Source organism: Desmodus rotundus, chromosome 7 (assembly GCF_022682495.2).
Source record: "Desmodus rotundus isolate HL8 chromosome 7, HLdesRot8A.1, whole genome shotgun sequence".
Classification (NCBI taxonomy): domain Eukaryota; kingdom Metazoa; phylum Chordata; class Mammalia; order Chiroptera; family Phyllostomidae; genus Desmodus; species Desmodus rotundus.
This window is the reverse complement of record NC_071393.1, coordinates 96,208,925-96,233,057: the sequence shown is the minus strand read 5'-3', so window position 1 is coordinate 96,233,057 and position 24,133 is coordinate 96,208,925. Positions and strand designations below refer to the sequence as shown.

Below are 24,133 nucleotides of genomic sequence, written 5' to 3'. Positions count from 1 at the left end.
CGTGTTTTGTGAAAATGAGCCTTTCTGTCTTCCAGGCAGCTCTGGTGTAGAAGACAGGAGATTGCACACATTTGGCTGAACTTGAATCTGAGTCTCACCATTGACCACCTGTGTGACCTGGGGCTCGTAGGAGTCCTACTTTTCACATCTCTTAAAGGACAGGGTAAATATCTACCTCACAGGTTTTTAAAAAGTCCTTTGCAAACTGTCAAATGTTATAACAATACTGATTGTGATGAAATTCATGATAATGAGGATAATTATTTTGTGTCTGTTGTAAATCATTGTTAAAGATACAGGGATAGTGGACATCTGGAATGAACTCTCCCAATTTCCTGGGTTTTCATAGACAGAATGAAGCCCCATATATCTGAACAATGTTGATTCTCATTTATTCACGGGAACTGTGTGCTCTGCTGTCAAAGGAACAATAGGAATCTAGTCTTTATTATATGCCACCCCTCTCAAAAGGAGTTGCTGCCCTTGACTTTTGGCCTCTGATACTCCATCAGACTCACAGTTGGAGCAGATATTGGCAGTCCTACCAGCCTGACTGCCGAGTCCCACTCTGGCTCAATCCCAGTGCAAGAGGCTTCCTCCTTCATAGGGGCAAGGTAGCAAAATTTTCAGGACCAGGCTGTTTATCATGCAGAGGCAAGCTATCCATATATGTGGCCAAAAGAATACTGATTCTAGAAAGTCAGGCTTGTCCCAGGGATTCCAAGCACACAGTGTCTGCTTTGGGAATACCAAGAGTGTTTGTTAAAATGCAAACTGCAGGTCCCCATCTGGGAGCCAGTGAAAGAGGATTGCAAACCACAGTATAAGAACCATTGCTCTTGACCTGTAGTCTCTCTAATAGGGTGCCCACATAACAGGAGATACATAAGATAGGGACATTGGTTGTGTGAAAAAAGTATAAGAACATCTTATTGCATAAAATAAGAAATATAACCCTGGCTGGGTGGCTCAGTGAATTGAGCACTGGCCTGTGAACCAAAGGGTCACCGGTTCGATTCCCAATCAGGGCACATGCCTGGGTTGTAGGCCAGGTCCCCAGTAGGGGGCGTCTGTGTGAGAGGCAACTGGTCAATGTTATTGCTCACACATCAGTGTTTCTCTCCCTCTCTTTCTCCTTCCTTTCCCATCTCTCTAAAAATAAATAAAATAAAATCTTAAAAAAAAGAAATAAAAATAAGAAATTACTTTCTACTATTTAATATTCCGCTTGTCACTGGATCCCTCAAGTGGTCATGTCGCCTGCAGCTCTAGAGGCTTTCTGAGAGTGGAGGCACCGAACTGCGGGGCATGAGCTGTGGGGCCAGCACTGACTGGCACGTTTGCCTTCGAAGCATTAGAGTGCACTGCGGTTCACTCGGGCGGTGAGTTCATGGAGCACACCACCGAGTTTACGCTAAGCCTGAAAAAACGGACAGGTGTCTGTAAAAGATTCGTTCAGAAAACACACTTTGTTTTTGAAATATAATGATAGCAAGCATCAGTGGAAAACAAGTAAATAGCAAAAATGATGCTTTACCATGAGCTTTTTCTTAGCTGCATTCAAAAGTAGAAATGATGATAATCCCATTGAATTTATGGAAAGTCAGCCCTCATAACCCCAAAACTTTTTTCAAAAAAGTAACTGAAATATGGACTTATATCTAACCAGTGCTAATGCTGAATCTCACCTAAGTGCAAAGTTTTGGGATATTAGCTGCAGCCGGCATACAGTCATCACAATTACCAAGATTGAATAACCAGGGCAGTATAATTAATAACCTTTTTAGAAAGAGAATGAAATTTTCTTCTGCTAATAAAGTAAAACAATTACTTTTAAATGTTCGTTTCATCTTTATCTCATTAAAAATTTCTATGTTGGGCCCTGGCCGGGTGGCTCAGTGGGTTGGAGCATTGTCCCATACACCAAAAGGTTGTGGGTTCGATTCCTGGTCAGGGCACATACTTAGGTTGCAGGTTCGCTCCGCAGTTGGGGTGCATATGGGAGGCAACAGATAAATGTTTCTCTCTCACATTGATGTTTGTCTCTCTAAAATCAATAAACATTTCCTCAAGTGAGGATTAAAATTTTTCTTCTATGTTGGTATATTTTATAATGTATTCACTCTGTGTGACAATAAGTATGTAATTTACAAAGAAATACATACGGTACATATTATGGCCATGTGGAATAAAAGGCCAGATCCAGCATCTGTCACAGATTAAAAGTTTCATGAAACTAAGTCTCTCCTTTGATCTCCTAATCAATGTTGAGACTAAGTAACCTGTTCCTTGGTAAATTATGTCATCAGTAATTAAAAAACACCTTTTTTACTTGGGTATTTTAAGGCTTTGTCATGGAGCCTCAGAAGAAAAATGCAATGAATTGGCCAGTCTTACTCCTCCCAGGTTTGAGAACCTGAAGGAATTCTGAGTCCTGTAGCCTGTGTTGCATATAGTATTTTTCAGACTATAAGACGCACTCTTTCCCCCCAAATTTGGGAGAAAAATGGGGGTGCATCTTATAGTCTGAATGTAGTTTACCTGGCCCGCTGGGGGTGGGGGGCGGGGCGGTGGTAGAGTGGGTTTTTTTTTTTTTTTCCTATTTTCCTCCTCTAAAACCTAGGTACGTCTTATGGTCCGGTGCGTCTTATAGTCTGAAAAATATGGTATTGGCCCAGTAGACTCTAAACCCAAACCAATCTATTCCTGACCATCGCTGGGGGTGCCCCTGCAAGCACAGCACCAGGTGTGATTGTCTGCTGCCTGAGCGCATCAGTCACAGGCAACGGGCCCTGATCTCCTGGGTCCCCCGTTTCCCATTTCCATAGACAGCTGCTGCTTCTCTTCCTCCCGGAGCCACTCCCTGTGCCTCACGCTCGGGCTCCCAGGGCCTGCCTCAGGCCGGCTCACTTTGAAGACCTACTTTGGACTTTGTTCCAGTTTATGACCTTGGCTCATCTCATTTCATTTTCAAATTACATGCCCCATCAGCACCACACAGCCACAGCTATGACTGAGATGCTCCTGCCATCTCTCCCAGGCTTGTAAGGCTCATACAAATTTACCAGGCTTCCCATCTTCCTGATAGGAGGGCTGCCGGTTATATTATTGTGTTAAATAGAAAAGATGGGATCCAAGGACCACTTCTGGGAGACAGCTCCATACCCCAATTAATGTCTTCCTTAACTCTTTCAGAGACCCTAATAAAGGCCAAGGACACTCACTGATGGGGGAAAGAACTGTACAAGCAAAGGTCTTTGTCAGAGCCTTTCTGTTTGCTGCAATCACTACCTCTTTTGCTCTTTTCAGCTCTCAGGACCTTCAAATCTACAGCCCAGGGTCTCTGTTCTCGGTCAAGGTGAGGACAAAGAGAATGCTGGATGCGGGAGGACGTTCCTTGGAATTGGTGAAGACTCTTCTCCTGTTCACTTCCCCAACCCCTCCATTCTGAGGCTCTCTTACTTGTTGTTTGCGAGTCCCATCCCTGGGCCACACACTTTCTTCACCTCTACAGGTCTCCTGGCTGCTATTTATATGGGCTTCCCACTTTGCCCTATTGGGTCCTCTTGATTTTGAACTAAGAGTCTATATAAATTGGTACAGTAACCTCCAATATTTTCCTTTCCAAGAATCCCTTTTATTATTTTCCCTACAGTTTCCTTGCTTTAGAAGATTTTTTATATCAACCTGCTTGCAGACCATATTTTTATCCCCAAATTTAAAAATCAAAGATATAAATGACTAAAAACTAGACATCATCCCTGGGTCGCCTCTACCCAGGGATGTGGGACGCCTGTGGCGCCACCTTCACGCAGGGGAGAGGGAGATCGGTGCAAAGTAACCGCACGGCTTTGCTCCCACTGCTGAGCGCTAGGACTGGCTACGTCTATAATGCCCACAGCTCCTGTGCACTGTTTCTGAAGCTTGACCTCATTGTCTGATAGTACTCACTCATGCTTCGTACAGCAGGTCTTTGAATAATGCCATTTTGTTCAACATCGTTTCATTACAATGTTGAGGAAAAGAAAAAAAAAATCGATTCCCAGCGGGGGCCACTGTCTGCGTGGAATTTGCACATTCTTCCCGTGTCTGCGTGGGTTTCCTCCCACATTCCAAACATGTGCACGTTAGGTGAACTGGCGTGTCTGCATTGTCCCAGTCTGGGTGCGTGAGGGAGCGAGTAGCGCTGTGATGGAAGGGTGTGCGGTCCAGGGCGGGCCCTGCCTGGAGCCCTGCGCCACTGGGATAGGCCCTGGCCCCCGGCGCCCCGGAACTGGAATGAACAGATGGGACGATAATTACCTTGTTGTTTATTAATCTTCCATTAACGTATGTATAGCTCAGATTTATTCCAATGTTCAGTATTAAAAGTGTTTGGGTCCTTATTTAGAAGTTTGGTGATGTTTTCCTGACCAGAAATACGCTGTAGGAGTTTAACTCTTCTTTATGTCAATTAGCCTATGGTAAAATTGGTTTTGTTTCATTACAGTCGCAGTTTCCAAGACCCTGTGTTCCTTAAGTGAGGACTTACTGTGTACGTTTACGATGCAAATACTGACCACCGAGTTTTTACGCTTAGTGCAAACCTTAGTCTACAAACACTGAAATTCAGGAGGCCGATGTGTAAGGGCCAAGGTGAGGCAAGGTCAATTCTCCTCAATTCTAATTTTAAAAATCATCTCTTAGGATGTATTACATGATGGATATTTCAGGCAACTTTTATTACTTTTGTTTTTTTTACCCCGATACCAAAATCATCTTTGCGATATAGCACATGTGCTAAAAACTGTAAAGAAAGAGCCCGGGATGGGAATAGCATAAAAACTGATTTGCATTCAAACAAACTGTTATTGTGTCGAGCATTAGAACTCAATAAAAGTAGCCCAGAATAAAACGTATTAAAGTCCAAATTGTGCCATTAACTTCTTTTTTCATGTAATAACCGTCCTTTATAAAATATTTGCAAAACATGGCATTTTCCATTAACTTTCTATGCAGAACTTCTACTGAAATTAGTAGAATAGGTATAAACACGGCCAGTAAAGTTTGGCCTTTGCAGTTATCTCACCTGAGTGAGCAAAGTTATTTCTTGGAATTATTTTGGAACCTAAAATGGCTATTTTACTTACCATTTGGAAGTGTGGGGGAAATGTAACTTGTCATCAATAACAGGAGTACTTAACACATGATGGTTTACAACACTTAAATACTTCTCGATGTGAATCTGTCACAGGAAAGTTAAAGTTTAGGTCATTATAGTGGATTTAAGGTACTCAGCTAATTTACCTCATTTCATTCGATTAACACTCTGAATCATGTAATTAAGCCAAAAGACAAAACACACCATGCCTAAATTTATCACATGTCTAAGGTATAATTATATAGCTCAAGGCCAAATCACTCTATCCTAAAACAGAACATAATAAACAATTGAGACGCGGAGCTTGAGCAACCTGTAGTGCAGCACTCTTCACAAATGGAACTACGTGCAATGGTCAGTAATGGCTTAGCCGGGTAAACCTCCTAGGCAATACAGATATGGAGCGATGTCGTTCTCCTACAGGGACTTCAAGCAAGCGTCCCAGAAGTTGGCTTTTAGATAACAGATCATTTAATAAAATGAGCAATCCAAAGACTCCGGCGGGGGCCAGCCCTCGCCGTCAGCCGGTGTGGGACAACCGGGTGCTAGTACAAAACCCTCCGCGTCTCTCCCAGCCTCAGGAGCTGAGGGATGAGGCTGATTATGGATGAAAGTCCGAGGCAAAAGCAAAGATACTGACAGAGGTCTAGAAGATGGAGACGATCCTTACTTGGACCCATGTACCTATGCATCCGTGTTGTATTTTATTTTATATTTTTTAAGTTTTTTAGAAAATTATGATGTAACAGTATATAGTTTCAGGCATACAATATATTGGTTTGATATTCATATTTATTGTGAAATGATCACAATGCCTAGCTACAAATTTTCTTATTTTAAGATATTTTTGAGCTCTAATCTCTTAGCAACTTTCAAATACATAGTACAGAATTTTAAACTATAGTCATCTTGTTATACATTACATCCCCAGGACTTACTGTTTTATAACTGGAATTTGTATACTTTTTGACCACCTCTAGCCATTTCGCCCACTCCCTCCTCTGGCAACCATCAATCTGCTTCTGTATCGATCAGGTCAGGTGTTTGGGGGAGGGAGGGTTGAGGAGTTAGATTCCACAAAATACATGAGATTACACAGTATTTGTTTTTCTTTATCTGACTTATTTCACTTAGCATGATATCCTCAAGATCTATCCATGTTGTCTTAAACGGCAAGATTTCATTTTTTAAAAAAACATTTATTTTCAGAGAAAGGGGAAGAGAAGGAGAAAGAGAGGGAGAGAAACATCAATGCATGGTTGCCTCTCACGTGCCCCCCACTGGGGACCTGGCCCACAACCCAGGCATGTGTCCTAACTGGGAATCAAATCAGCAACCCTTGGGTTTGCAGGCTGGCACTCAATCCACTGAGCCACACCAGCCAGGGCAAGATTTCATTTTTTATGACCGAATAATATTCTATTGTATGTATGTGCGTATGTATATGTATGTAAATGTTTTTCTTTATCCATTAAACCATCAACGGACACATAGACTGCTACCATCTCTTGGCTATTGTAAATAATGCTGCAATGAATGTGGGGTGCATGTAGCTTTTTGAGTTAGTGTTTGTTTCTTTGGACATATTGTAAATGAATATTATTCTTGTCTGAAGATTGGATTCTTTCTTGCTTTAAGATATGTCTATAACAATGATTTTCAACCAGTGTGCTGCAAGAATTTTTAAAACATGAAATACCTAACTATTTAGTCAGGGGCACTGACCTCTTTCCCCTTAGATTTTCAAATAAAATAATCACAACAGCCAACACAACAAAGCTATCTGGTGTGAATGAATCAAAAGTATACCTTTTTTTGTTAGATTGGCAAAAAATATATTATTTTGGTGTGCCGTAAAATTTTAGTAATTTAGTTTATGTGTGCCATGAGATGAAAAAGTTGAAAATCATTGGTCTAGCCTTGGCTGGGGTGGCTCAGTGGATTGAACACTGGCCTGCGAACCAAAGGGTCGCCCGTTCGATTCCTGAGTTGCAGGCCAGGTCCCCAGTTGGGAGCATGGAACAGGCAAATCGATGGATGTTGCTCTCACACATTGATGTTTCCCTCCCTCTTGTTCCCTCCCTTCCCCTCTTTCTAAAAAATAAATAAAATCTTTTAAAAAAGAAAATAAAAAGAAAATTATTGGTCTATAATAATGAAGTCCCAATTTACTTTATTTCTCTGTTCCAAAATTGGTATATTTCTTTGATTTTACCCACTGGGTTACGATATTACAAAAACGACTATTCTCAACTCTCTATGATGCATCGGTATGAATCCTTTTTAGTCAGGCATATTGGACTAATAGTGATCATTTTTAAAATTCTTTTCATCAAACCACATTTTAGAAGTTATCACTGCATAATCTTACATTATCAATATTTTAAATTCTTTCTGGGATGTAACAGATGTGAATCAATCGATCAATCAGTTAATACCATTATCATTTAAAAAAAACAGAAAAAGTTCATAATCACCCTAAATCCACCTCTGTTATAGGATTACACAGAATCCTGTGAGAACCACAATTCTTTTCTTCTAGAGGAGTCTTTGTCTCCTTCTAGTATTTTATTTAATATCCAAAGTTCTACTTACTCTTAACCCCATTTCAGTCCTCTTGATTGCTGTTTCAAGATTCTGAATGTCTAAGGTCCCTCCTTTTTCCTCAAGTGGGAATTTTGCTAATTTCTCCTTTAACTGATAAAGGTCTTCATGGACCTGTAGGTGTAAGAAAATACGAAATATGAAAAGAATACATGCATAATCCATCTAAAACACCTATTTTAAAGGTTTTCAATTTGCTTGAATTGCTAGAGACAGTAAGGTTGATTTTATGGTGTTCATTGAAAAGTGTTGTCCTTATGGTTCTAAGATAGTCTTTGTTAGAATGTTTTGTTACTGTCTTTGAGATTTTGAAACACTAAGCTTTCATAAAGTCGCCTTTTCCTTTCCCCATTAGCTTTCTCCAGGCTAAAACTGCAATGCGAATGGCTTCTGCTTTCTCAGATGGTAAAGCAGTTGAGTCCAGGGACGATAAGAAGTTTGTGCCAAACTCTGATTTCTATTAATTGGTTGAAAGGTAAGGAAACAGAACACTTGCAACATAGAGAGGTTCCAGTGAAAACTGTGCTATTCGAAAGGCAATTGTAAATATGTTCACAGGGCCTGTTGGTTTTCCATTCTAGCTGGACCTTCCTCACTAACTGCTCAGACGTAATTTTATGGGTGTGTGGTCTTGCCTTTGTTTTAGATAGTCAGAATGAAAATGATCCATGAAGAAAAAGCAACATGTTATTACTTTAACATTTTCCTTCAAAATGATGAATATCTTTCCAATGGTAAGCACCCTCAGAAGTAAATGAGCATTATGAAATTAGAGCAAGATTCTCTGAATTTCATATTAGAATTCAAACTTCAAGAGATAAATACAGATGGCACCAATTACTAGATGGGCTGCTGCCACAAGAAAAACATTTTGTTATGCGAATTTACGAACCCGACACCTGTTTCACCGATAGTCACACCAATAACAATCTGCAGACTGGGTTGCTGAAGGCATTTTGAGATGGTTATCTTTCTCTGTTAGTCTAACTGGACTTACACACATTGATCCAGCCTGTTATCGATTACTCTAGAATATTCCCATTGAGCCAAGTATTCAAAAGATCAAAATTTGCATCTTTTCACGGATGGGCATCACAGTCTGGCAGACACATCTGGTCATTTGTACTCTGCACAAATTGTCATGTAAACCCTTCAGGGCTCACAGATTGAAATTTGCACACACCTACTGCTTGTTTGTAAGACCCTAAGGATGAAGATGTTCTTTCATTTGTTTTGTCCAATTACTGCTGCAAGCTGATTTACCATCTATTGCCTAAAGACATTTGGAAAGTACAAAGAAGCAGTTCAAGGACAAGCCTCACTTCCAGACCCCTACGGATGCGCTGAATTTCCTTCCTGTCGCTGTAGTACTTGTAGGTTCATGTGTCATTCTGCAATTGTGCCTGGCAAGGGCTCGAGAGAGTGAAAACTGCCCTGGGTTACTATCGGGGCACCAAAGGTCTGATTTCTTCATCTGCCTCGTGAGAACAATTTTACTGCTCCATAGAGCCATGAGAAACGTGGCGGTCTGGTACATAGTAAGCGTCAGCAACAAGCAGATGAACATAATTCCTTGTTCTCGCACTAGTCACACGATGTCCATGTACACCATCCACATTTTCTCCAGTTTCTTCACCGAGAGAAAACAAAAGAATTATTTTCTGCCATAGATTTGTTGAATGGAAATAGGGAAATGTGTGTGACAATGAATGAATATAGGCTTTGGAACCAGACAGATGTAAACTAGAATCCTATTTCCTCTTTTACTACACTAAGCTTGGTAAATTGGCCAAGCTTTTCAGAGCCTTAGTGTTCTCATCTATAAAACGGAGATAAAAAAACTACCTCTCAGAATAGTAGCAAGAATAAGACGAGTTAAAATATGTCAAGTGTTTTGTATGGGGCCAGCCACATAGGAGGGCACCGAACAAATGTTAACTCTCCTCTCCTGAACAGTAAAATTGTAAAGTCTAGCGGAACTCCTGGCACATAACTGGCACCTAGTAAATGTTCACTGATTTGAATTACCCTCAATGTTAAGAGCTTTTCACATTACTTTTCTTGCCAGATAGTGTCTTCTCCCCTCTTAATATCTGCACATCTGTTTGTATAATTGCATTAGTGATACTCGGGTAGGAAAAGTGATTAAGTTCTAAACCACTGTTCTTTCCTCAACAGACCCAATCCACCATACTGAAATTTCACATGTCACCCATCATCTCTGTGATCATCAAATGCATTGCTTTTCATACATTCTGAAATCTAAGTGGAGGAAATTATTGTTTTGACAGTTTGGGGACAGGGTTGCTTAATAAGAAGCTCTTGAAATGTTTAGTGCAGTAAATATTTGCTCTAGAATTTAAAAGAGCCATGCAACCAGACTCCAGATTGCCAAAGCAGTCTCATGATTCCAATTTTATTCATTTCTCCTAAAGAGGCAGTTTGGCTGACTCATTCTCATCACTTTTATGTTGTATGCTCTGGCAAACCAGACAGCGGGATTGATAAGAAAGTCAGCGATAATATCAAGGTGTCAATTAGGTCCAATATTTCCAAGGTTGGTGTTAACATACAACTGTTGGATTTTTAAAATCAACGGTTGGATATATATAAAAACAATTTGATTGCCTAAGCTAATAGTAAAGGAAGCCCACTTTACAGTAACCAGAGAGAATGTAGCTTTGGGGAAACTGAATCAACTTTGAGGTGTATGTAATCCAAACTATGTATCATACAGAAGAGAAAACTAAGGCCCAGAGAGGTGAAGCGACATCAATACTGTGATGTTGTATCCCAGACTGACCAAACAGCTACCCCTGGATCCCACTCTGAAGTGAAAAGCCTTCTGGCTGAATAGTCAGTACACTATTCTACACATTCCAAACCAAGGGGAGCAGCCCCTGGGAAGTAGAATTATCTCAAGAGAAGGTGTGAAATTAGGCATGAGAATTTTGCTTTCTGCTTTAGAGTTGTCTCGGGTCTGTAGAAATAGAGAAAACTATAGAGGAACTTAATTGCTCCTGTAGTCAAATGAAGTACACTGTTGGGAAGAACTGGCTTTTTCCGGGTAGGAGTCTCCATTAGTGTTTCAATTGTTTGAAGTCTGTAAAAATGGGCCCTGGACTTGCAAGTCGGTCTGCATAGTGAATAATTAACCTTACCTAAAGAGAGGTCTAGCCTTGCTCTTAAATACTGAGGGGTGATCTGTAGGCCCCTAAAGTACCCTGCTTGAGAGAAGTGTCTTTGCTTGGAGGCTTTGGCCACCAGAGTCTAACAATGTGATTTATGATGGGGTTTTGAGCCACACTGTATCAGTTCCAACCTTTGGAGGAACTGAAGGCTAAAAGCATTAGTCTGACCTCCGGGAACCGGTGGAGATGAAATGTCAGCCATGTGGCACTGTGTGCGATTGAGCCCCGATAGGAACTCTGGACACCAAAGTCTCACGTGAGCTTCCCTAGCTGACAACACTCTGTGCACGCTGTCACACACTGTGGCTGGGAAGAGGTAACGCTGTCTATGATTCCACAGGGAGAGGGTGACTGCAATCCATTTGGACCCCTCTTGGACTCTGCTCTATACATCTCTTCCCTTGGCTGATTTTTGTTTGGATCTTTACGCTATAATAACACTGTAATTATAGACCTAGTGTTTTACTGAATTTTGTGAATTATTCTGGCAAATTAGGCAGTGTGAGGTGGTCAGGTCCCCCACACTATAGACCGCTGGCCTGAAGTGAGGGTGGTTCTGGGGACTCCTGAACTTGAGGCTGATGGAGACACGAGGGCAGTCTTGTGAAGATGTTCCCTCAGACTTTGCCGTTTGACTAAACTCATTCTGGGGTCATGGTGAAAAACAGGTGAGGTAAGATCTGGGTGGGATTCATCATGGGGAAGGAAGTCTGTGAAATTGGTAAGTGTTGGGGCTTGCATTTTGGAAAAGGTGAGTTTACAGAAGCTTCTCCTAGGTAGGAGGTAAGAGATAAAAATCCTGGCAAGAGGAAAAAGTAGATTCATTACAGATCTCAGTGAAAGTCCTAATAGAGTGACCTTAGGAAAATGACTTCAAACCTTAGTCAAATGGAACTACATATAAGAGTAAAGAGTGATGACATATGTGGGAGCGTTTTAAAACTACATATGCAAATTATTTTGTATGAAGGTAACTGTCAGAGACTGAGTTATACTGAAGAAGTTAAGATGATCTTGATATTTACCCCTTCAGAAAAAATTATTCCCCCAAGTTTTTAAATTTTTCACATTTTATATTCAAAACTTTAACTTGATTTGCAATCCGTTATTTTAAATATATTTTCCCACGTGTGTATTCCCAAGCAAGGGGGTTTTCTTTTATTAAGACATAATTGACATAACATTAACTTCAGGTGTACAGCACAATGATATTTGTATATATTGTAAAATGATCACCACAATAGGTCTAGCTAACATCCATCAGCACACAGTTATAATTTTTTTCCTGTGATGAGAACTTTTAAAGTTTAGTCTCTTAACCACTTTTCAGTGCAGTATTATTAACTATAGTTACCATGCTGTACATTACAATCCCAGGACTTACTTATTTGCAAGGGACTTTTTGATCCAAAAAAATGAGGTGCTTAAGAAAAGCAGTTCACATATTTCAATTCCTCCTCCAATGTAACACCTCCCCAAATGTGTCTGATTTGCACTTCCCACTCCCCTACATCCACGTACTCAGATTTCTCAGAACAATATATTTTAAAATGATGCCTCGATGTGAGTGGATTTTCCCAAAGTAAAGGTTCCGGGGTGAGGTGCATGGTCTTGGGAGTTTCACCAGAGGTGTAGTAGTGCTTCTGGAGCCCAACCTCTCGGGTACGGTACCCAACGGTGAGTTAGGCTGGTGAGCCAGGTCTGGGCTGGCAAGTTTGGGAGCTCTCCCGAGGCAGTCTGGACGCAGCGCTCCAAATGGATGGGTGCGAGTGCATCGGCCCTGCGGGGCTCGCCCCGAGGTGTCTTAGCTGGGGCCCGGTTGGGAGGGGCTCAGTTCCCACCTGGATTAAGATGTTACCGATGGGGTCGAAGTGTTCAGCCTCCTTAGCCATGGTGAGACCTAAGGGCGGCTACCTCCCCCACGAAGCTGCGTCTACAGGAGCGGAAACCTACGTGGAGGGAACTCGTTCCCTTGGCAACACCACGCGCGGCCCGGCCTGTCCCACGCAGGTACCGGAAGAGGGGGTGAGGGAGGAGTAAGGGCCACCGGGCCATTCCGAGAACGCGCCCTCCCAGTAGGGTTACCCCCGCGCGCCAGCGCCGATGGTACAGCCCAAGGCGGAAGCGTCTCCCGGACCGGACCGGCTCCAGGGTGCAGCTATGGCTGCGGGTGTTCCCTGTGCGCTCATCACCAGCTGCTCCTCCACCTTCACCGGAGACCGGCTGGTGCAACGTGAGTAGCGAGGCTCCTGGGCGGACCTCGAGGTTCTAAGTCTCTGCGAGCGACAGCCTCAGCACCGCGGCCTCTCTCCGGGTCTTTGTCCCCGCCGCGGTCTCGCGCTCTTCCCCCACTCTGCGTTGGCCACAGGCCCCTCCGACTCGGTGGATGTGCCCAGTTCCCGCAGGTGTCTTCCTCTTCCACCGCTACCCTTCTGCCGGCCCCGCCCGCTGTGACGTTTCTTCTAGCTTTTCCGGCAAAGCGGGACCAATCCCCGCCCCGCCCAGCGCACGGGTCGTGGTGCGGAGCGTTAGAGATGAACCCAGGCACTCTGGAAATTGTACCGAGTTACGCGAGTACCGAGGGCAGCGATTGGGATTTTGTTGCTATCCCTGCTCCTGAGGTAGATAGTGTGTTTCCCTTTGGTTGCCCCTTACTGTATGTAAGTCCTGCTAGCCTTGTCCCCTCCACTCTGAAATTATTCACTGCCTTGCCTTCCTCCGGAGGCTCTCCGCCGGCGTTAGTTTTGGGGTGTTCCTGGGGCTTCTACTTTGCCTCTGGACCTTCATAGTGGTTGGCAAAAGAAGTAACTCTTAAAAGGAACCGTGGACGAGGAGACCAATATAGTGGAGGGTGCATAGGGCTGGGCCGTAGGATCAATTCTTCCACTGAAGGACTCTGGGAAGTTGACACTAACTCAAGACCCCTGTCCTCAGCGCTGGCCTCAAGTCAGAGCAGTGTCCTCAGATGTAAGATAGGGAGCACAGTTAACCTCTGCCCTTCAGTTTCTTATCTGCAAAATGGCGATAATTTTCACACGATTGTTGTGCTTAACCCAGAGGCTGGCACACAGTTATCAAAGCACATTCTCTCCAACTCTCAGTTTCCTGATTCGTAAAATGGGGCCTATGAACCTATCTCACAGGATTATTTGAAGAACAGGTGATGGGGCATATTGAGCACTTTGTAGGCTGCAAAGCAGCATACAACTATAATCTTTTCTTTTAACCTGTCAAATGACAGAATTAGGCGGGATGTCCCTCGGGCACAAATCTTCTATAACTTGGTTATCATTTTTACGATCACTTAAAAAGTTCCTGAGAAGGAAAAAGTTTATAGCACTTACTAAATGGTAACCAACTGCTATCATTATTCCATTTCCTTATCGCTAAGGAGTGCTCCTTCCCACTTATTTCCTTTCTTTTAAAAAATCGTTTCATAGAAATAGTGCCTACTCCTTAAGTAAGATTTAGCATATGGAGAAAAACATCATCCATGGTCTCCACCCAGCCACAAATACTGCTAACATTTCTGTGCATTTCCTTCCAGATGTTTTCCCAATGCAAAGATTTTTAAAAATTGTAATTACATTTTGTATATAATTTTAACCTGGTATTTTATATATAATCTAAAATATTTTATATATGTTTAAATCTATAGAACACATAAATATATGAAGTTATGGATTTGTAATATATTTGATATATGTGATTTACATAATAAATAGCTATATTTATACAAAATATATTTTGCATATTCTACATATAATTATTCTGAAATTGTTAATTTAATATATCATAAATTAGTTTCTGTAATATATTACATATAATGAACATATCATTTGCTTAAGATTTCTTGGTGTATTTAACTATCCAAAAGAATTTTAATTGACCCTTGAACAACATGGCTTTGAACTGTGGGATCCACTTACATGTGGATTTTTTTCAATAAAGACTGTAAATGCATTTCCTCCTCATGATTTTCTTAATAGCTGCTTTCCTTTATTGTAAGAATACAATGTATAATGACATAAAACATGCAATATATGTGTTAGTTGACTGTTATCAGTAAGGCTTCTGGTCAACAGTAGGCTATTAGTAGTGAAGATTTGGGGGAGTCAAAAGTTATATGGGTATTTTTGTTGGTGTGAGGGGTGGGGTCAGCACCCCTAACTTTCCTGCCCCCACTGCATTGTTCAAGGGTCAACTGAATATGCATTTGGATTTTCATTACTGATATATAAAGTCCTTTTAAAATCAATCTCAGAAATATTTGTTAAGTATTCTGATGGCTACAGTACTCTTATCATTTGCTTTAAGGATCAGAATTGGGAGACATGGTCACTTCCTTGAAGGATCTGCTACCAATAGTTGGTGAATAGTAACACTGTATTAGGCTGGCCAAAAAGTCCATTGTGTTTTTTCTGTATGATGGCTCTGGTAGTGCTTAGTTGTCTTTAACTTCATTAGAAACAATTTTGTTAGTTTGTATTGTGACAGCTGTCATGTCAGTGTGAATTTAAAAAATATATCAAAATTGGTGAATATTTGTGCCGCCATTTTAATATTGAAAATGGAAGAAGATATACAATATTTTCAGCACATTATGCTTTATTATTTCAAGAAAGGTAAAAATGCAACTGACAGGCAAAAAACGATTTGTGCAGTGTATGGAGAAGGCGCTGTGACTGATCAACTGTGTCAAACATGGTTTGCAAAGTTTCTTGGTACTATTGACATTTTGGCCAAATAATTCTTTGCTGTGGGGCTGTCTTATGCATTGGAAGATGTTTAGCAGCACCCCTGGTCTCTACCCACTGGAAGCCAATAGCAGGAGATAGCTGACATACTCAAAATATCCAAATCAAGAAAGTTATTGGTGAGAGTGGAAAATGTGTCTTTTATTTTATGGAAAAAATAAATGGACTTTTTGGCCAACCCAATAGTAAGAAGTGCTGGAGCCTAAGTTCACATTCTGGGTTTGTATGCACGGAATGTGTGAATGAAATTTGTTAACAATTAGAACTATTTGTTAGCAATTCCTTAGTAATCAGAACTATTTAAATTTAAGGTGTTGGCATTGGTGTAAGAAATGATAGAGAATTGCCAATGATATATAGGACAAGGGTTTAATTTCCAAAAGATGTAAAGAACTCATATGACTCAACACCAGGAAGACAAACAATCCAATTAAAAAATGGGCAAAGGACCTGAACAGACACTTCTCCAAGGAGGACATACAGAGGGCCCAGAGACAAATGAAAGGGTGCTCAACATCACTAGCCATCAGACAGATGCAAATTAAAACAACAATGAGATTTCACTTCACACCTGTCAAAATGATCATCACTAAGAAATCAACAAAGAGCAAGTGCTGGCGAGGATGTGGGGGAAAGGGAACCCTAGTGCACTGTTGGTGGGAATGCAGACTGGTGTAGCCACTGTGGAAAACAGTATGGAATTTCCTCAAAAAACTGAAAATGGAACTGCCTTTTGACTCAGTGATTCCACTGCTGGGATTATACCCTAAAGATTCTCAGTTCAAAAGAACCTATGCACCCCAATGTTCATAGCAGTGTTATTTACAGTAGCCAAGTGCTAGAAACAGCCTAAGTGCCCATCAGTAAATGAGTGGATCAGAAAAACTACGGTACATTTACACAATGGAATTCCACACAGCAAAAAGAAAGAAGGAGCTCTTACCTTTTGTGACTGCATGGATGGAGCTGGAGAGTACTATGCTAAGTGAAATAAGCTAGTCAGTGAAAGACAAATACCACATGATCTCACTTACAAGAGGAATCTAATGAACAAATAAACTAATGAGCAAAGCAGAAGCAGAGACGTAGAAACATAGAACAGACTGACAGTGGCCGGAATGGAGCGGGGAGAGGGATAACGGTGGAAATAGGGGAAGGGACCAAAGAACGTGTGAATGACCGATGGACACGGACAGCAGTGTGGGGATTGACTGTGGGGGTGGGGGCTGGGAGGAGGAGGGCAAAGGAGAAAAAATTGGGATAACTGTCATAGAATAACAAATTTGAAAAAAAAATGATAAGGAATGTTAACCCTAAAAGAAGATTTTAAAATAATTACACAGGCAAAGCCAGCCATCATTTATGACATCGTTTCTTTGGGAAAGCTTCATTCTTCTGCTACGTGCAGTTTGTTTCTAGGTCTGTCAGACTCCTACACTTACAGAAAGGATCTTAAAGTAATTTACTAAGTAGAACATCCTTATTTCAAAGATGAGAGGCCTTCGTACAGCTTAGCCAGCATTGTCTAGCAAGAGAATAGGGGTAAGAGCTTAGGACTTCTAGTTTGTATTTTTCTGTAGCTGCTTAAGATATTCTGAGTGAAAACTTTCGGTTTATTCTGGGAATAAATAATTTTTACTTAAGCAAAGTTGTTTATTGTTGTTGTAGGAGGACCCTGTCTTTGATTGGATTGTATATTTGCAACCCTTTATTTTGTTCAAAGAAAGAAAGATTGGGCCAGGAAGATCCACCACAAGGACCTAGAGTTGGAACCACAGTGGTTCCGTAGGCGATCAGATTAAAGCAGTGATTTCAGCTGGTAATGGGGGTGGGTGAGCTTTGATTTGTTTTTAGCCATGACACAATGTATTTTGCAATTTTCAAGTAACATTAAAGGAAGGCTTATGATTTTTATCTTTATTAAAGGAATAATGGTAAGTCTTCAACCTACGGAGGAAGAAAAGATTAAGTATGAGTTTATATTCTCTCCAGACCCAATGGGACTTAGAAAATACATCTGTATTATCTTCCATGTGTGTGTGGAAGTGCGTGTCTTTGTATGTATGTGAAAGTAAAACTCAAAGAAGTGATTTCCTAAGGTTTTCAGCTCATAAAAGTTGGGAACACAAAATTCAGTTCCAGTTCTTTCATATATGGGAAATGTAATCGCCTTCTTGGCACCCAGAACTGCATGTATTTAGGGTGGAGGTAGGAATAGGAGAAATTACTGTAGAAGATTTTACTGCAGAAACATTTATTGCTCATAATAAGTTTACCCTTTTTCTTTTATTGTTTTTGGGGCCTTAGTAGATGAATTAATAAGTGAAAATGCCTCTATTGGTGCCTAATTTGTTTCCCTGCTTGTGGAGTAGGGAATTTGACTTTTTGTTTGAAGTTTTAGCCTAGTCCCTTAGATATTATTAATGAGCGAAATGATTATAAGCTGTTTGTCTTCCTAATAAATGGAATTCCAGTAAATGGGGCGGAGAGAAGGAGGAGAAACACCGGTGGAAAAGTACTACGCATCAGCCCGTGTTGTACCAAAACCATTTATGAGTGTTGTATCATCCGGGAGATTCTGGGTGCATCTAGACTCAGACGTTTATTTCAGGGCCATCTAACTGCTTCTTTTTGCATAGAAGAGGTGAAAACGTAGAAAGTATGCAGTGGTCATTTGCTTTAAACAACTTCCTGCCTTTCGACCTGTATAACTCCTCAACAAACAGTGACACTCAATAAATAATGAAATCTGATATAAAACCATTTTTTTAAAAAAGGTTAAAGTATGAAAATTGGTTTAAATATGCCTGGCAAGAATAATAATCTGGACACGACATTGTATTTATTTTGGAGTCAGTGTATAGAGATACCACAAACACATCTCTAATAATTACTTGTCCAGGAAGCAAGATTGACGTAGATTAAGACAGAGAGGATAGTTGTGAAACTCTTAAAGAGCCTTTATGATGTTTTAGGTTCAGTGACAAATTACCTGTTTAAAGTTTAATTTTCCAGACAGACTTGAAGGCTGGTTCTACTCAGAGGTGGGGAAAAGTAATACTGTGCCTGAATCAAAATCAATGTGCTTAGAGCAGGAAAATGTGCGATCGTTTGGGACGGAACAGCACTGTTACGCTGCCATTAAAGAGTTGCCATTCTGTCTGGGTTCCGCCGAGGTTGTTCAGGGTGTTTGTGGGGGGAAATGTGTGAATTGAGCACCGAGCGCTCCCACCTTCCTAGCTTTCCGACTTCAACTTTTCACTCCACAATATTTACGGAGTGTCTTTACATGCACCATTATTGTTCTAAATATCCCAAACACGTGCCTCGGTCACCTATTTCATCAGTAAAACGAGACGATTATCTTCCCACTTCCGTGATTTTTTTAGCAGCTTTATTGAGATATAATTTTTTTAAAGATTTCATTTATGTATTTTTAGGAGGGGAAGGGATGGAGAAAGGGAAAGAAACACGAATCCGTTGACTCCTGCATGCACCCCAGCCGAGGCCCAAACCAGCGCCCCAGGCGTGTGTTCAGACTGAGAGTCAGACCCGCGGCCCTTAGCTTTGTCAGACAACACGAACCAACTGAGCCGCACTAGTCAGGGCTGTTGGGATTTAATTTAAATACCATAAAGTCCAACCTTTTTGTTGTTTGTTTGTCTGTTTTTGTTTATTGACTTGAGAGAGAGGGACATTGATTTGTTGCTGCACCCATTCGTGCATTCAGTGATGGCGTCTTGTACAGTATGTGCCCTGACCAGGGATGAACCTGCAACCTTGGTGTGTGGGGACCATGCTCTCTCCACCTGACCCGCCCAGCCTGGGCCCAGCTGCTCTTAGTGTAGAACATTTCTGTCATCCTAGAAGGAAATCTCTGCGTATTTGTAATCATTAGCCATTCCCACCCCCTGTAACCACTGATGTGTTTTCTGTCTTTACAGATTTTGGAGTCAGTGTATAGAGATACCACAAACTCTTTGCCTTTTCTGAATATTTTAGCCCCACAGCAAAGAATTATTTGGCCAAAATGTCAATATACCAATAAACAGACTTCACAAACCACTTTTGACACATTCAGTCAGTCACAGCACCTTCTCCATACACAGCACAAATCTTTTTTTGCATTTCAGTTGTGTTTTTACCTTTCTTGAAATAATAAAACACAATGCTCTGAAAAGGTGTATCTTCTTCCATTTTCAATATTAAAATGGCTGCACCAGTTTTGATAGGTTTTTTAAAAAAATTCGTGTTGTTGTAACAGCTGTCAGAATACCATCTAACAAAATTGTTTTGAATGAAGTTCAAAACAGCTAAGCCCTACCACAGCCATTGTATGGAAAAAACTAAATGAACTTGTTGGCCAACCCAATATTTATCAGTTCATCAGCTGATAGGTGTGTGGGAGGTTTCCTCTTTTTGGCTATTAGGAATAGTGCTCTTATGGTCATTCCGAGAACCTACTGAACTGTTTTAAGAAACTTCCGAACTGTTCTCCAGAGTGGCTGCAGTAGTTTACATTCCCATCAACGTTGTATAAGGCTTCAAAGTTCTCCACATTTTTGACAGCTTTTGTTATTGTCTCTTTTGTATTTTAGCCATTCTAGTGGTTGTGAGGTGGTATGTCATTGTGGTTTTGATCTGCATTTCCTTAATAACTAATGACTTTGAGAATCTTTTCATGTACCTATAGTTCATTCATATACCTCCTTTGGTGATATCTATTCAAATCTTTTGCCCATTTTTAAGTTGTTCTTTTTGTCTTATTAATGAATTGTAAGAGTACTTCATATATAAATACTGTATTTTTCAGACTATAAGACGCACCAGACCATAAGACGCACCTAGGTTTTAGAGGAGGAAAATAGGAAAAAAAATTTTGAAGCAAAAAAATGTGGTAAAATAATTTAGTAACATCCTTTAAAGCAGAAATCCTTTTCTGCTTTGACATCTTTCCACAATTACGGTAGATTCAGCAGGAGCCTACGGTACGCTATCGTATCTTTCTACAGCAAAACACAGTAATGACAGAACTATCAGCACTGTGTCCTTCATAGTTATGGGGCGCTGTAGCCGAGAACACCAGTGGATGACGCACTGTTATGGGGAATCTGCTGCTGACACTGTTATGGGGCGATCTGCTGCTGGAGGGCCATAGGTTATACAACACTCTTGTATGGGGACAGCAGTTTTGCACAACCTCTGTGGCTCCCCAGATGTTGCCAAATTACAGCTCCCATCAACCCAACCTGTCCAAGCATGGTGGGAGTTGTAGTTTTGCAACAGCTGCAGGGCCACATTGAAAGGTGACCCTGCAGTGGAATTTGCCTATGTTAATGTAAATGGGGGACACACCAGTCATGTGATGGAGGCACGTACGGGCGCTGCAGGCTTTCTTCTCCTAACGTGCCTGTACCGGCTGTACCCTCCTCCCTAGCACTGTAGTATGCAGCAGTGGGACTCTGCTCCTGCCTCCCTAGCTTCGCACCACGGGGACACCCCCTCCTCCCAGCCCAGGGCCCGTAGCATCACCCCACTCCTGCCACCGCCGGCTTCCTGCAGCAGCGACCCTGCTCCTGCCTCCTGTGACCCCTCTCCACTGCTGCCCCCCAACCCCTCTCCTGCCAGCAAGCCAGGTAAGCTACATTTGGACTTTAAGACACACCCCCATTTTCCTCCCAAATTTGGGGGGAAAAGTGTGTCTTATAGTCCAAAAAATATGATAGTATTCTAGATACAAGTCTCTTATAAATAATTAAAAATATTTTCTCCCAGTCTGTGGTTTGTCTTTGGTTTTCTTGATGATTTCTTTTGAAAGGCAAAAGTTTTTAATAAAGAAATTTAAAGACCGTAGAAGTCTAATTTATCAATGTTTTCTTTTTCCAAGTTGCTTTGACTGTATGGCCCAATTATGATTTTACCCTTCTTGAAGGATCTTTAGGAAACTGGGATATTGGATCTGTTGGCTTTGTGATGTTTTCCAATGGACCAGGCTTATTTTCAGTATTTGAGTACAGGGGCAATAGAATAAGTGTCCTCCGTGAAACGTTTTCTGTTTGGGAAATGTGCCTCTGACATGTTCGCCTTCCTTCGCAGTGTTACCATCTGCTGTAGAGACGGTCGTCATCCTGAGCAGACTTTGACACTTTTTGTGAGGTTTTATTACTTGATGCCAATTTGTTTATGAAAAATTACTATTTGAGTATAAAACATTTTTTTAATCTCATAATTGACTGGTTTAGGCTTGTGTATTATTTCTTCTAGAGTACTACCATCACAGATTATTTTTAAAGCATCTAAGATTAATTGCCAGATAATTTTTGTAGTTAAGATAATTAAAGACATTCGAGATACATTTTATCAGATACAAGTGAAAGGCATTTATATCTGCGGTGGGAGCTTACGAAGCCTGGCTGTAAAGGTTAGTTTCAGTTCTCTGAGAAAGAATGACAGGGACTTTGCATTCCAGAACTTCTCTTTTGTTTCTTGAATACAGCTAAGTCAGTGCCACAAGTTCCTTTGTTTTAGGTCAGGGTTTCTCAACCTTCGCACTGTTGACATTTTGGGCTGGGTAATCTCTGTTGTGTGGGCTGGCCTGTGCATCGTAGGATGTTCAGCAATATTCTTGGCCTCTGCCCACTAGATATCAGTAAGCATCGCCCCACTTGTGAAAACGAAAAATGTCTCCTGATGTTGAAATATGTCCCCTTGGAAGCAACGTCACCACCCCATAAAGAATCACTGCTTTAAATGTGTATCTAGGACTAGATTTTGAATAAATAAGTAATAGTAATAGAATTTAAAGAAGCCCTTCTCCTTCAAACATGGATGGGAATTGTCCATCAGCGGTGCCACTGGGGTTGATAAAGTGGTCTTTGCGTGTAGCCCATAAAAGTTAGAGGCTGATGGTTCCTCCGTATTCTCTCCTTGCCAGCTTTATGCTGTGTGCGCATGTCTGTTTCTGACTGCGCTGTGAGGTCTTCTAAGGGCGAGCAGAGACCTTGCATCTTCCCACCTCTGCTTGTAGGCTGTGGTGTCCAGTTCCAGGTGGCTACTAGGGGAAAGTGAACTTGAGGAAAAGGAGGACTGAGTTGGATTTCCTCCGCTTCAACTTTTAAAACGTCTCCACAGTGGTATAGAAAGCCCCAAAGCACATGGATATATGGATTGAGATGTGACCAGAGAGAAAGAGCATGTGAGGGGAAGGGAATTAAGTGCTGTAAGCTAACCAGAATTGCTGCACTGTTGTAAAGTAGGGGCATGGTGCTTTAACTCAATCCAGTTCTTCCCTCAGCAACTTCATACTGCTCCCCTGATTGGTCTGTTGTATGGACCGAGAGAAATACTGCAGATACAGTTAATGTGAAGGTTAGGGACGCTGAGGCCCCCACCAGTCAAAACTCTATGTGTAACTTTTGGCTCTCCCAAAACTTAACTACTGTACTGCACTGGGAGGCTGCAGGATGATTACTCAGAGAATCACAGATATGAATTTCCCGGCATTTGTCTGTGTAAAGTCCCAACATTAACGTTGCACATTAACCTTTAAATGCCACACAGCAGTATCACCTACTCCTAGTACTTGGGGAATGATCTGTTCCTCAGTAACTGCTACCAAGCCTTGGCCAGAGCAGCACCCGCTTACATGATATCGTCATGAAACTGTGACTGGAATTCTAACTGGATGCAGTGTGTGGAACCATTATGATTGTTAAGTCTCTCTGCCTGTTGCCAGTTAATGAAAACTCTGATGTCCCTGTTTTTTCCCCAAATCACATTTTGCTCAATTCTTTGCTTTCATAATGGCTACTTCCTCCTTCAACTGACGTCAAATTCTGCTGCCTCCTGTAATTTTCCTAATTGCTTTCTCTTCTGTTTCAGTTTATGCCTTAACAATGGAAAAGAAAAATACGAGAAGGCATACTTTGGGAAGGGAGGGGCCGGAGCAGCTTAAAGGAGGTGGTTATTTCCTAATTGCAGTGTTTCTTACCAACTCCCCTCCCGGCGTCTGTAACCTTCCCTCTTGTCAGTAGTGCTGTCACACTTGCAGAGCACTGAGCTGGGCAGGAGGAAGTGAACATTTCCCGAGGGCCTACTGTGTGATCGTACTTTCTTATGCATTGTTTCACTTACTCTTCAAGAAGTGTCTGAGAGGTGTTTTTGTCCCCATATGCCGGGGAGGAAACGAGACACCTGTGAGGTTTAATGTGTCTTTCTCACAGAGGGCCAGCACTCAAATGCTGTCCTGTCTGACTCCAGGTATGTGCCGCCTGTTTCATGGCCTGGCCTTTCCTGGTCGGGTTAATCTGTCATGGCGAGGGGAAGGGAGAGTAACATCGGGTACCAGGAGAGTGGATGCGGTGAAAGACGCTCGTGTCTGGGGTCGAGGTTATGAAACCTGGCTGTGAAAGCAGTTGTAGCTCTGTGGGAAGAATAAAGTC

General features: G+C 41.6%; 2 protein-coding genes across 7 annotated transcripts in view; one reads left to right on the top strand and one right to left on the bottom strand.

Annotated features, from left to right (window-relative positions):
- IQCH (IQ motif containing H) overlaps window positions 1-13,059 on the bottom strand; it is a 185,429-nt gene extending 172,370 nt beyond the window's left edge. For 3 of the 5 annotated variants that reach the window (XM_045201370.3, XM_045201367.2, XM_045201369.2), the window contains exons 1-2: window positions 7,736-7,847; window positions 5,130-5,224 (exon numbers count right to left, since the gene is read on the bottom strand). In XM_045201370.3, the coding sequence (XP_045057305.2) occupies window positions 5,130-5,224; window positions 7,736-7,747 (107 nt within the window). In that variant the 5' untranslated portion in view covers window positions 7,748-7,847. Of the gene's footprint in view, window positions 1-5,129; window positions 5,225-7,735; window positions 7,859-12,776 lie in introns of those variants that run through there. The other 2 variants (XM_071221988.1, XM_053927913.1) reach the window with 2 other exon arrangements.
- Window positions 13,047-24,133, top strand: part of AAGAB (alpha and gamma adaptin binding protein) — a 50,540-nt gene continuing 39,453 nt past the window's right edge. For both annotated transcript variants that reach the window (XM_024567579.4, XM_024567578.4), the window contains exon 1: window positions 13,047-13,168. In XM_024567579.4, coding sequence (XP_024423347.2) covers window positions 13,096-13,168 — 73 coding nt within the window. In that variant the 5' untranslated portion in view covers window positions 13,047-13,095. The remainder of the gene's footprint in view (window positions 13,169-24,133) is intronic.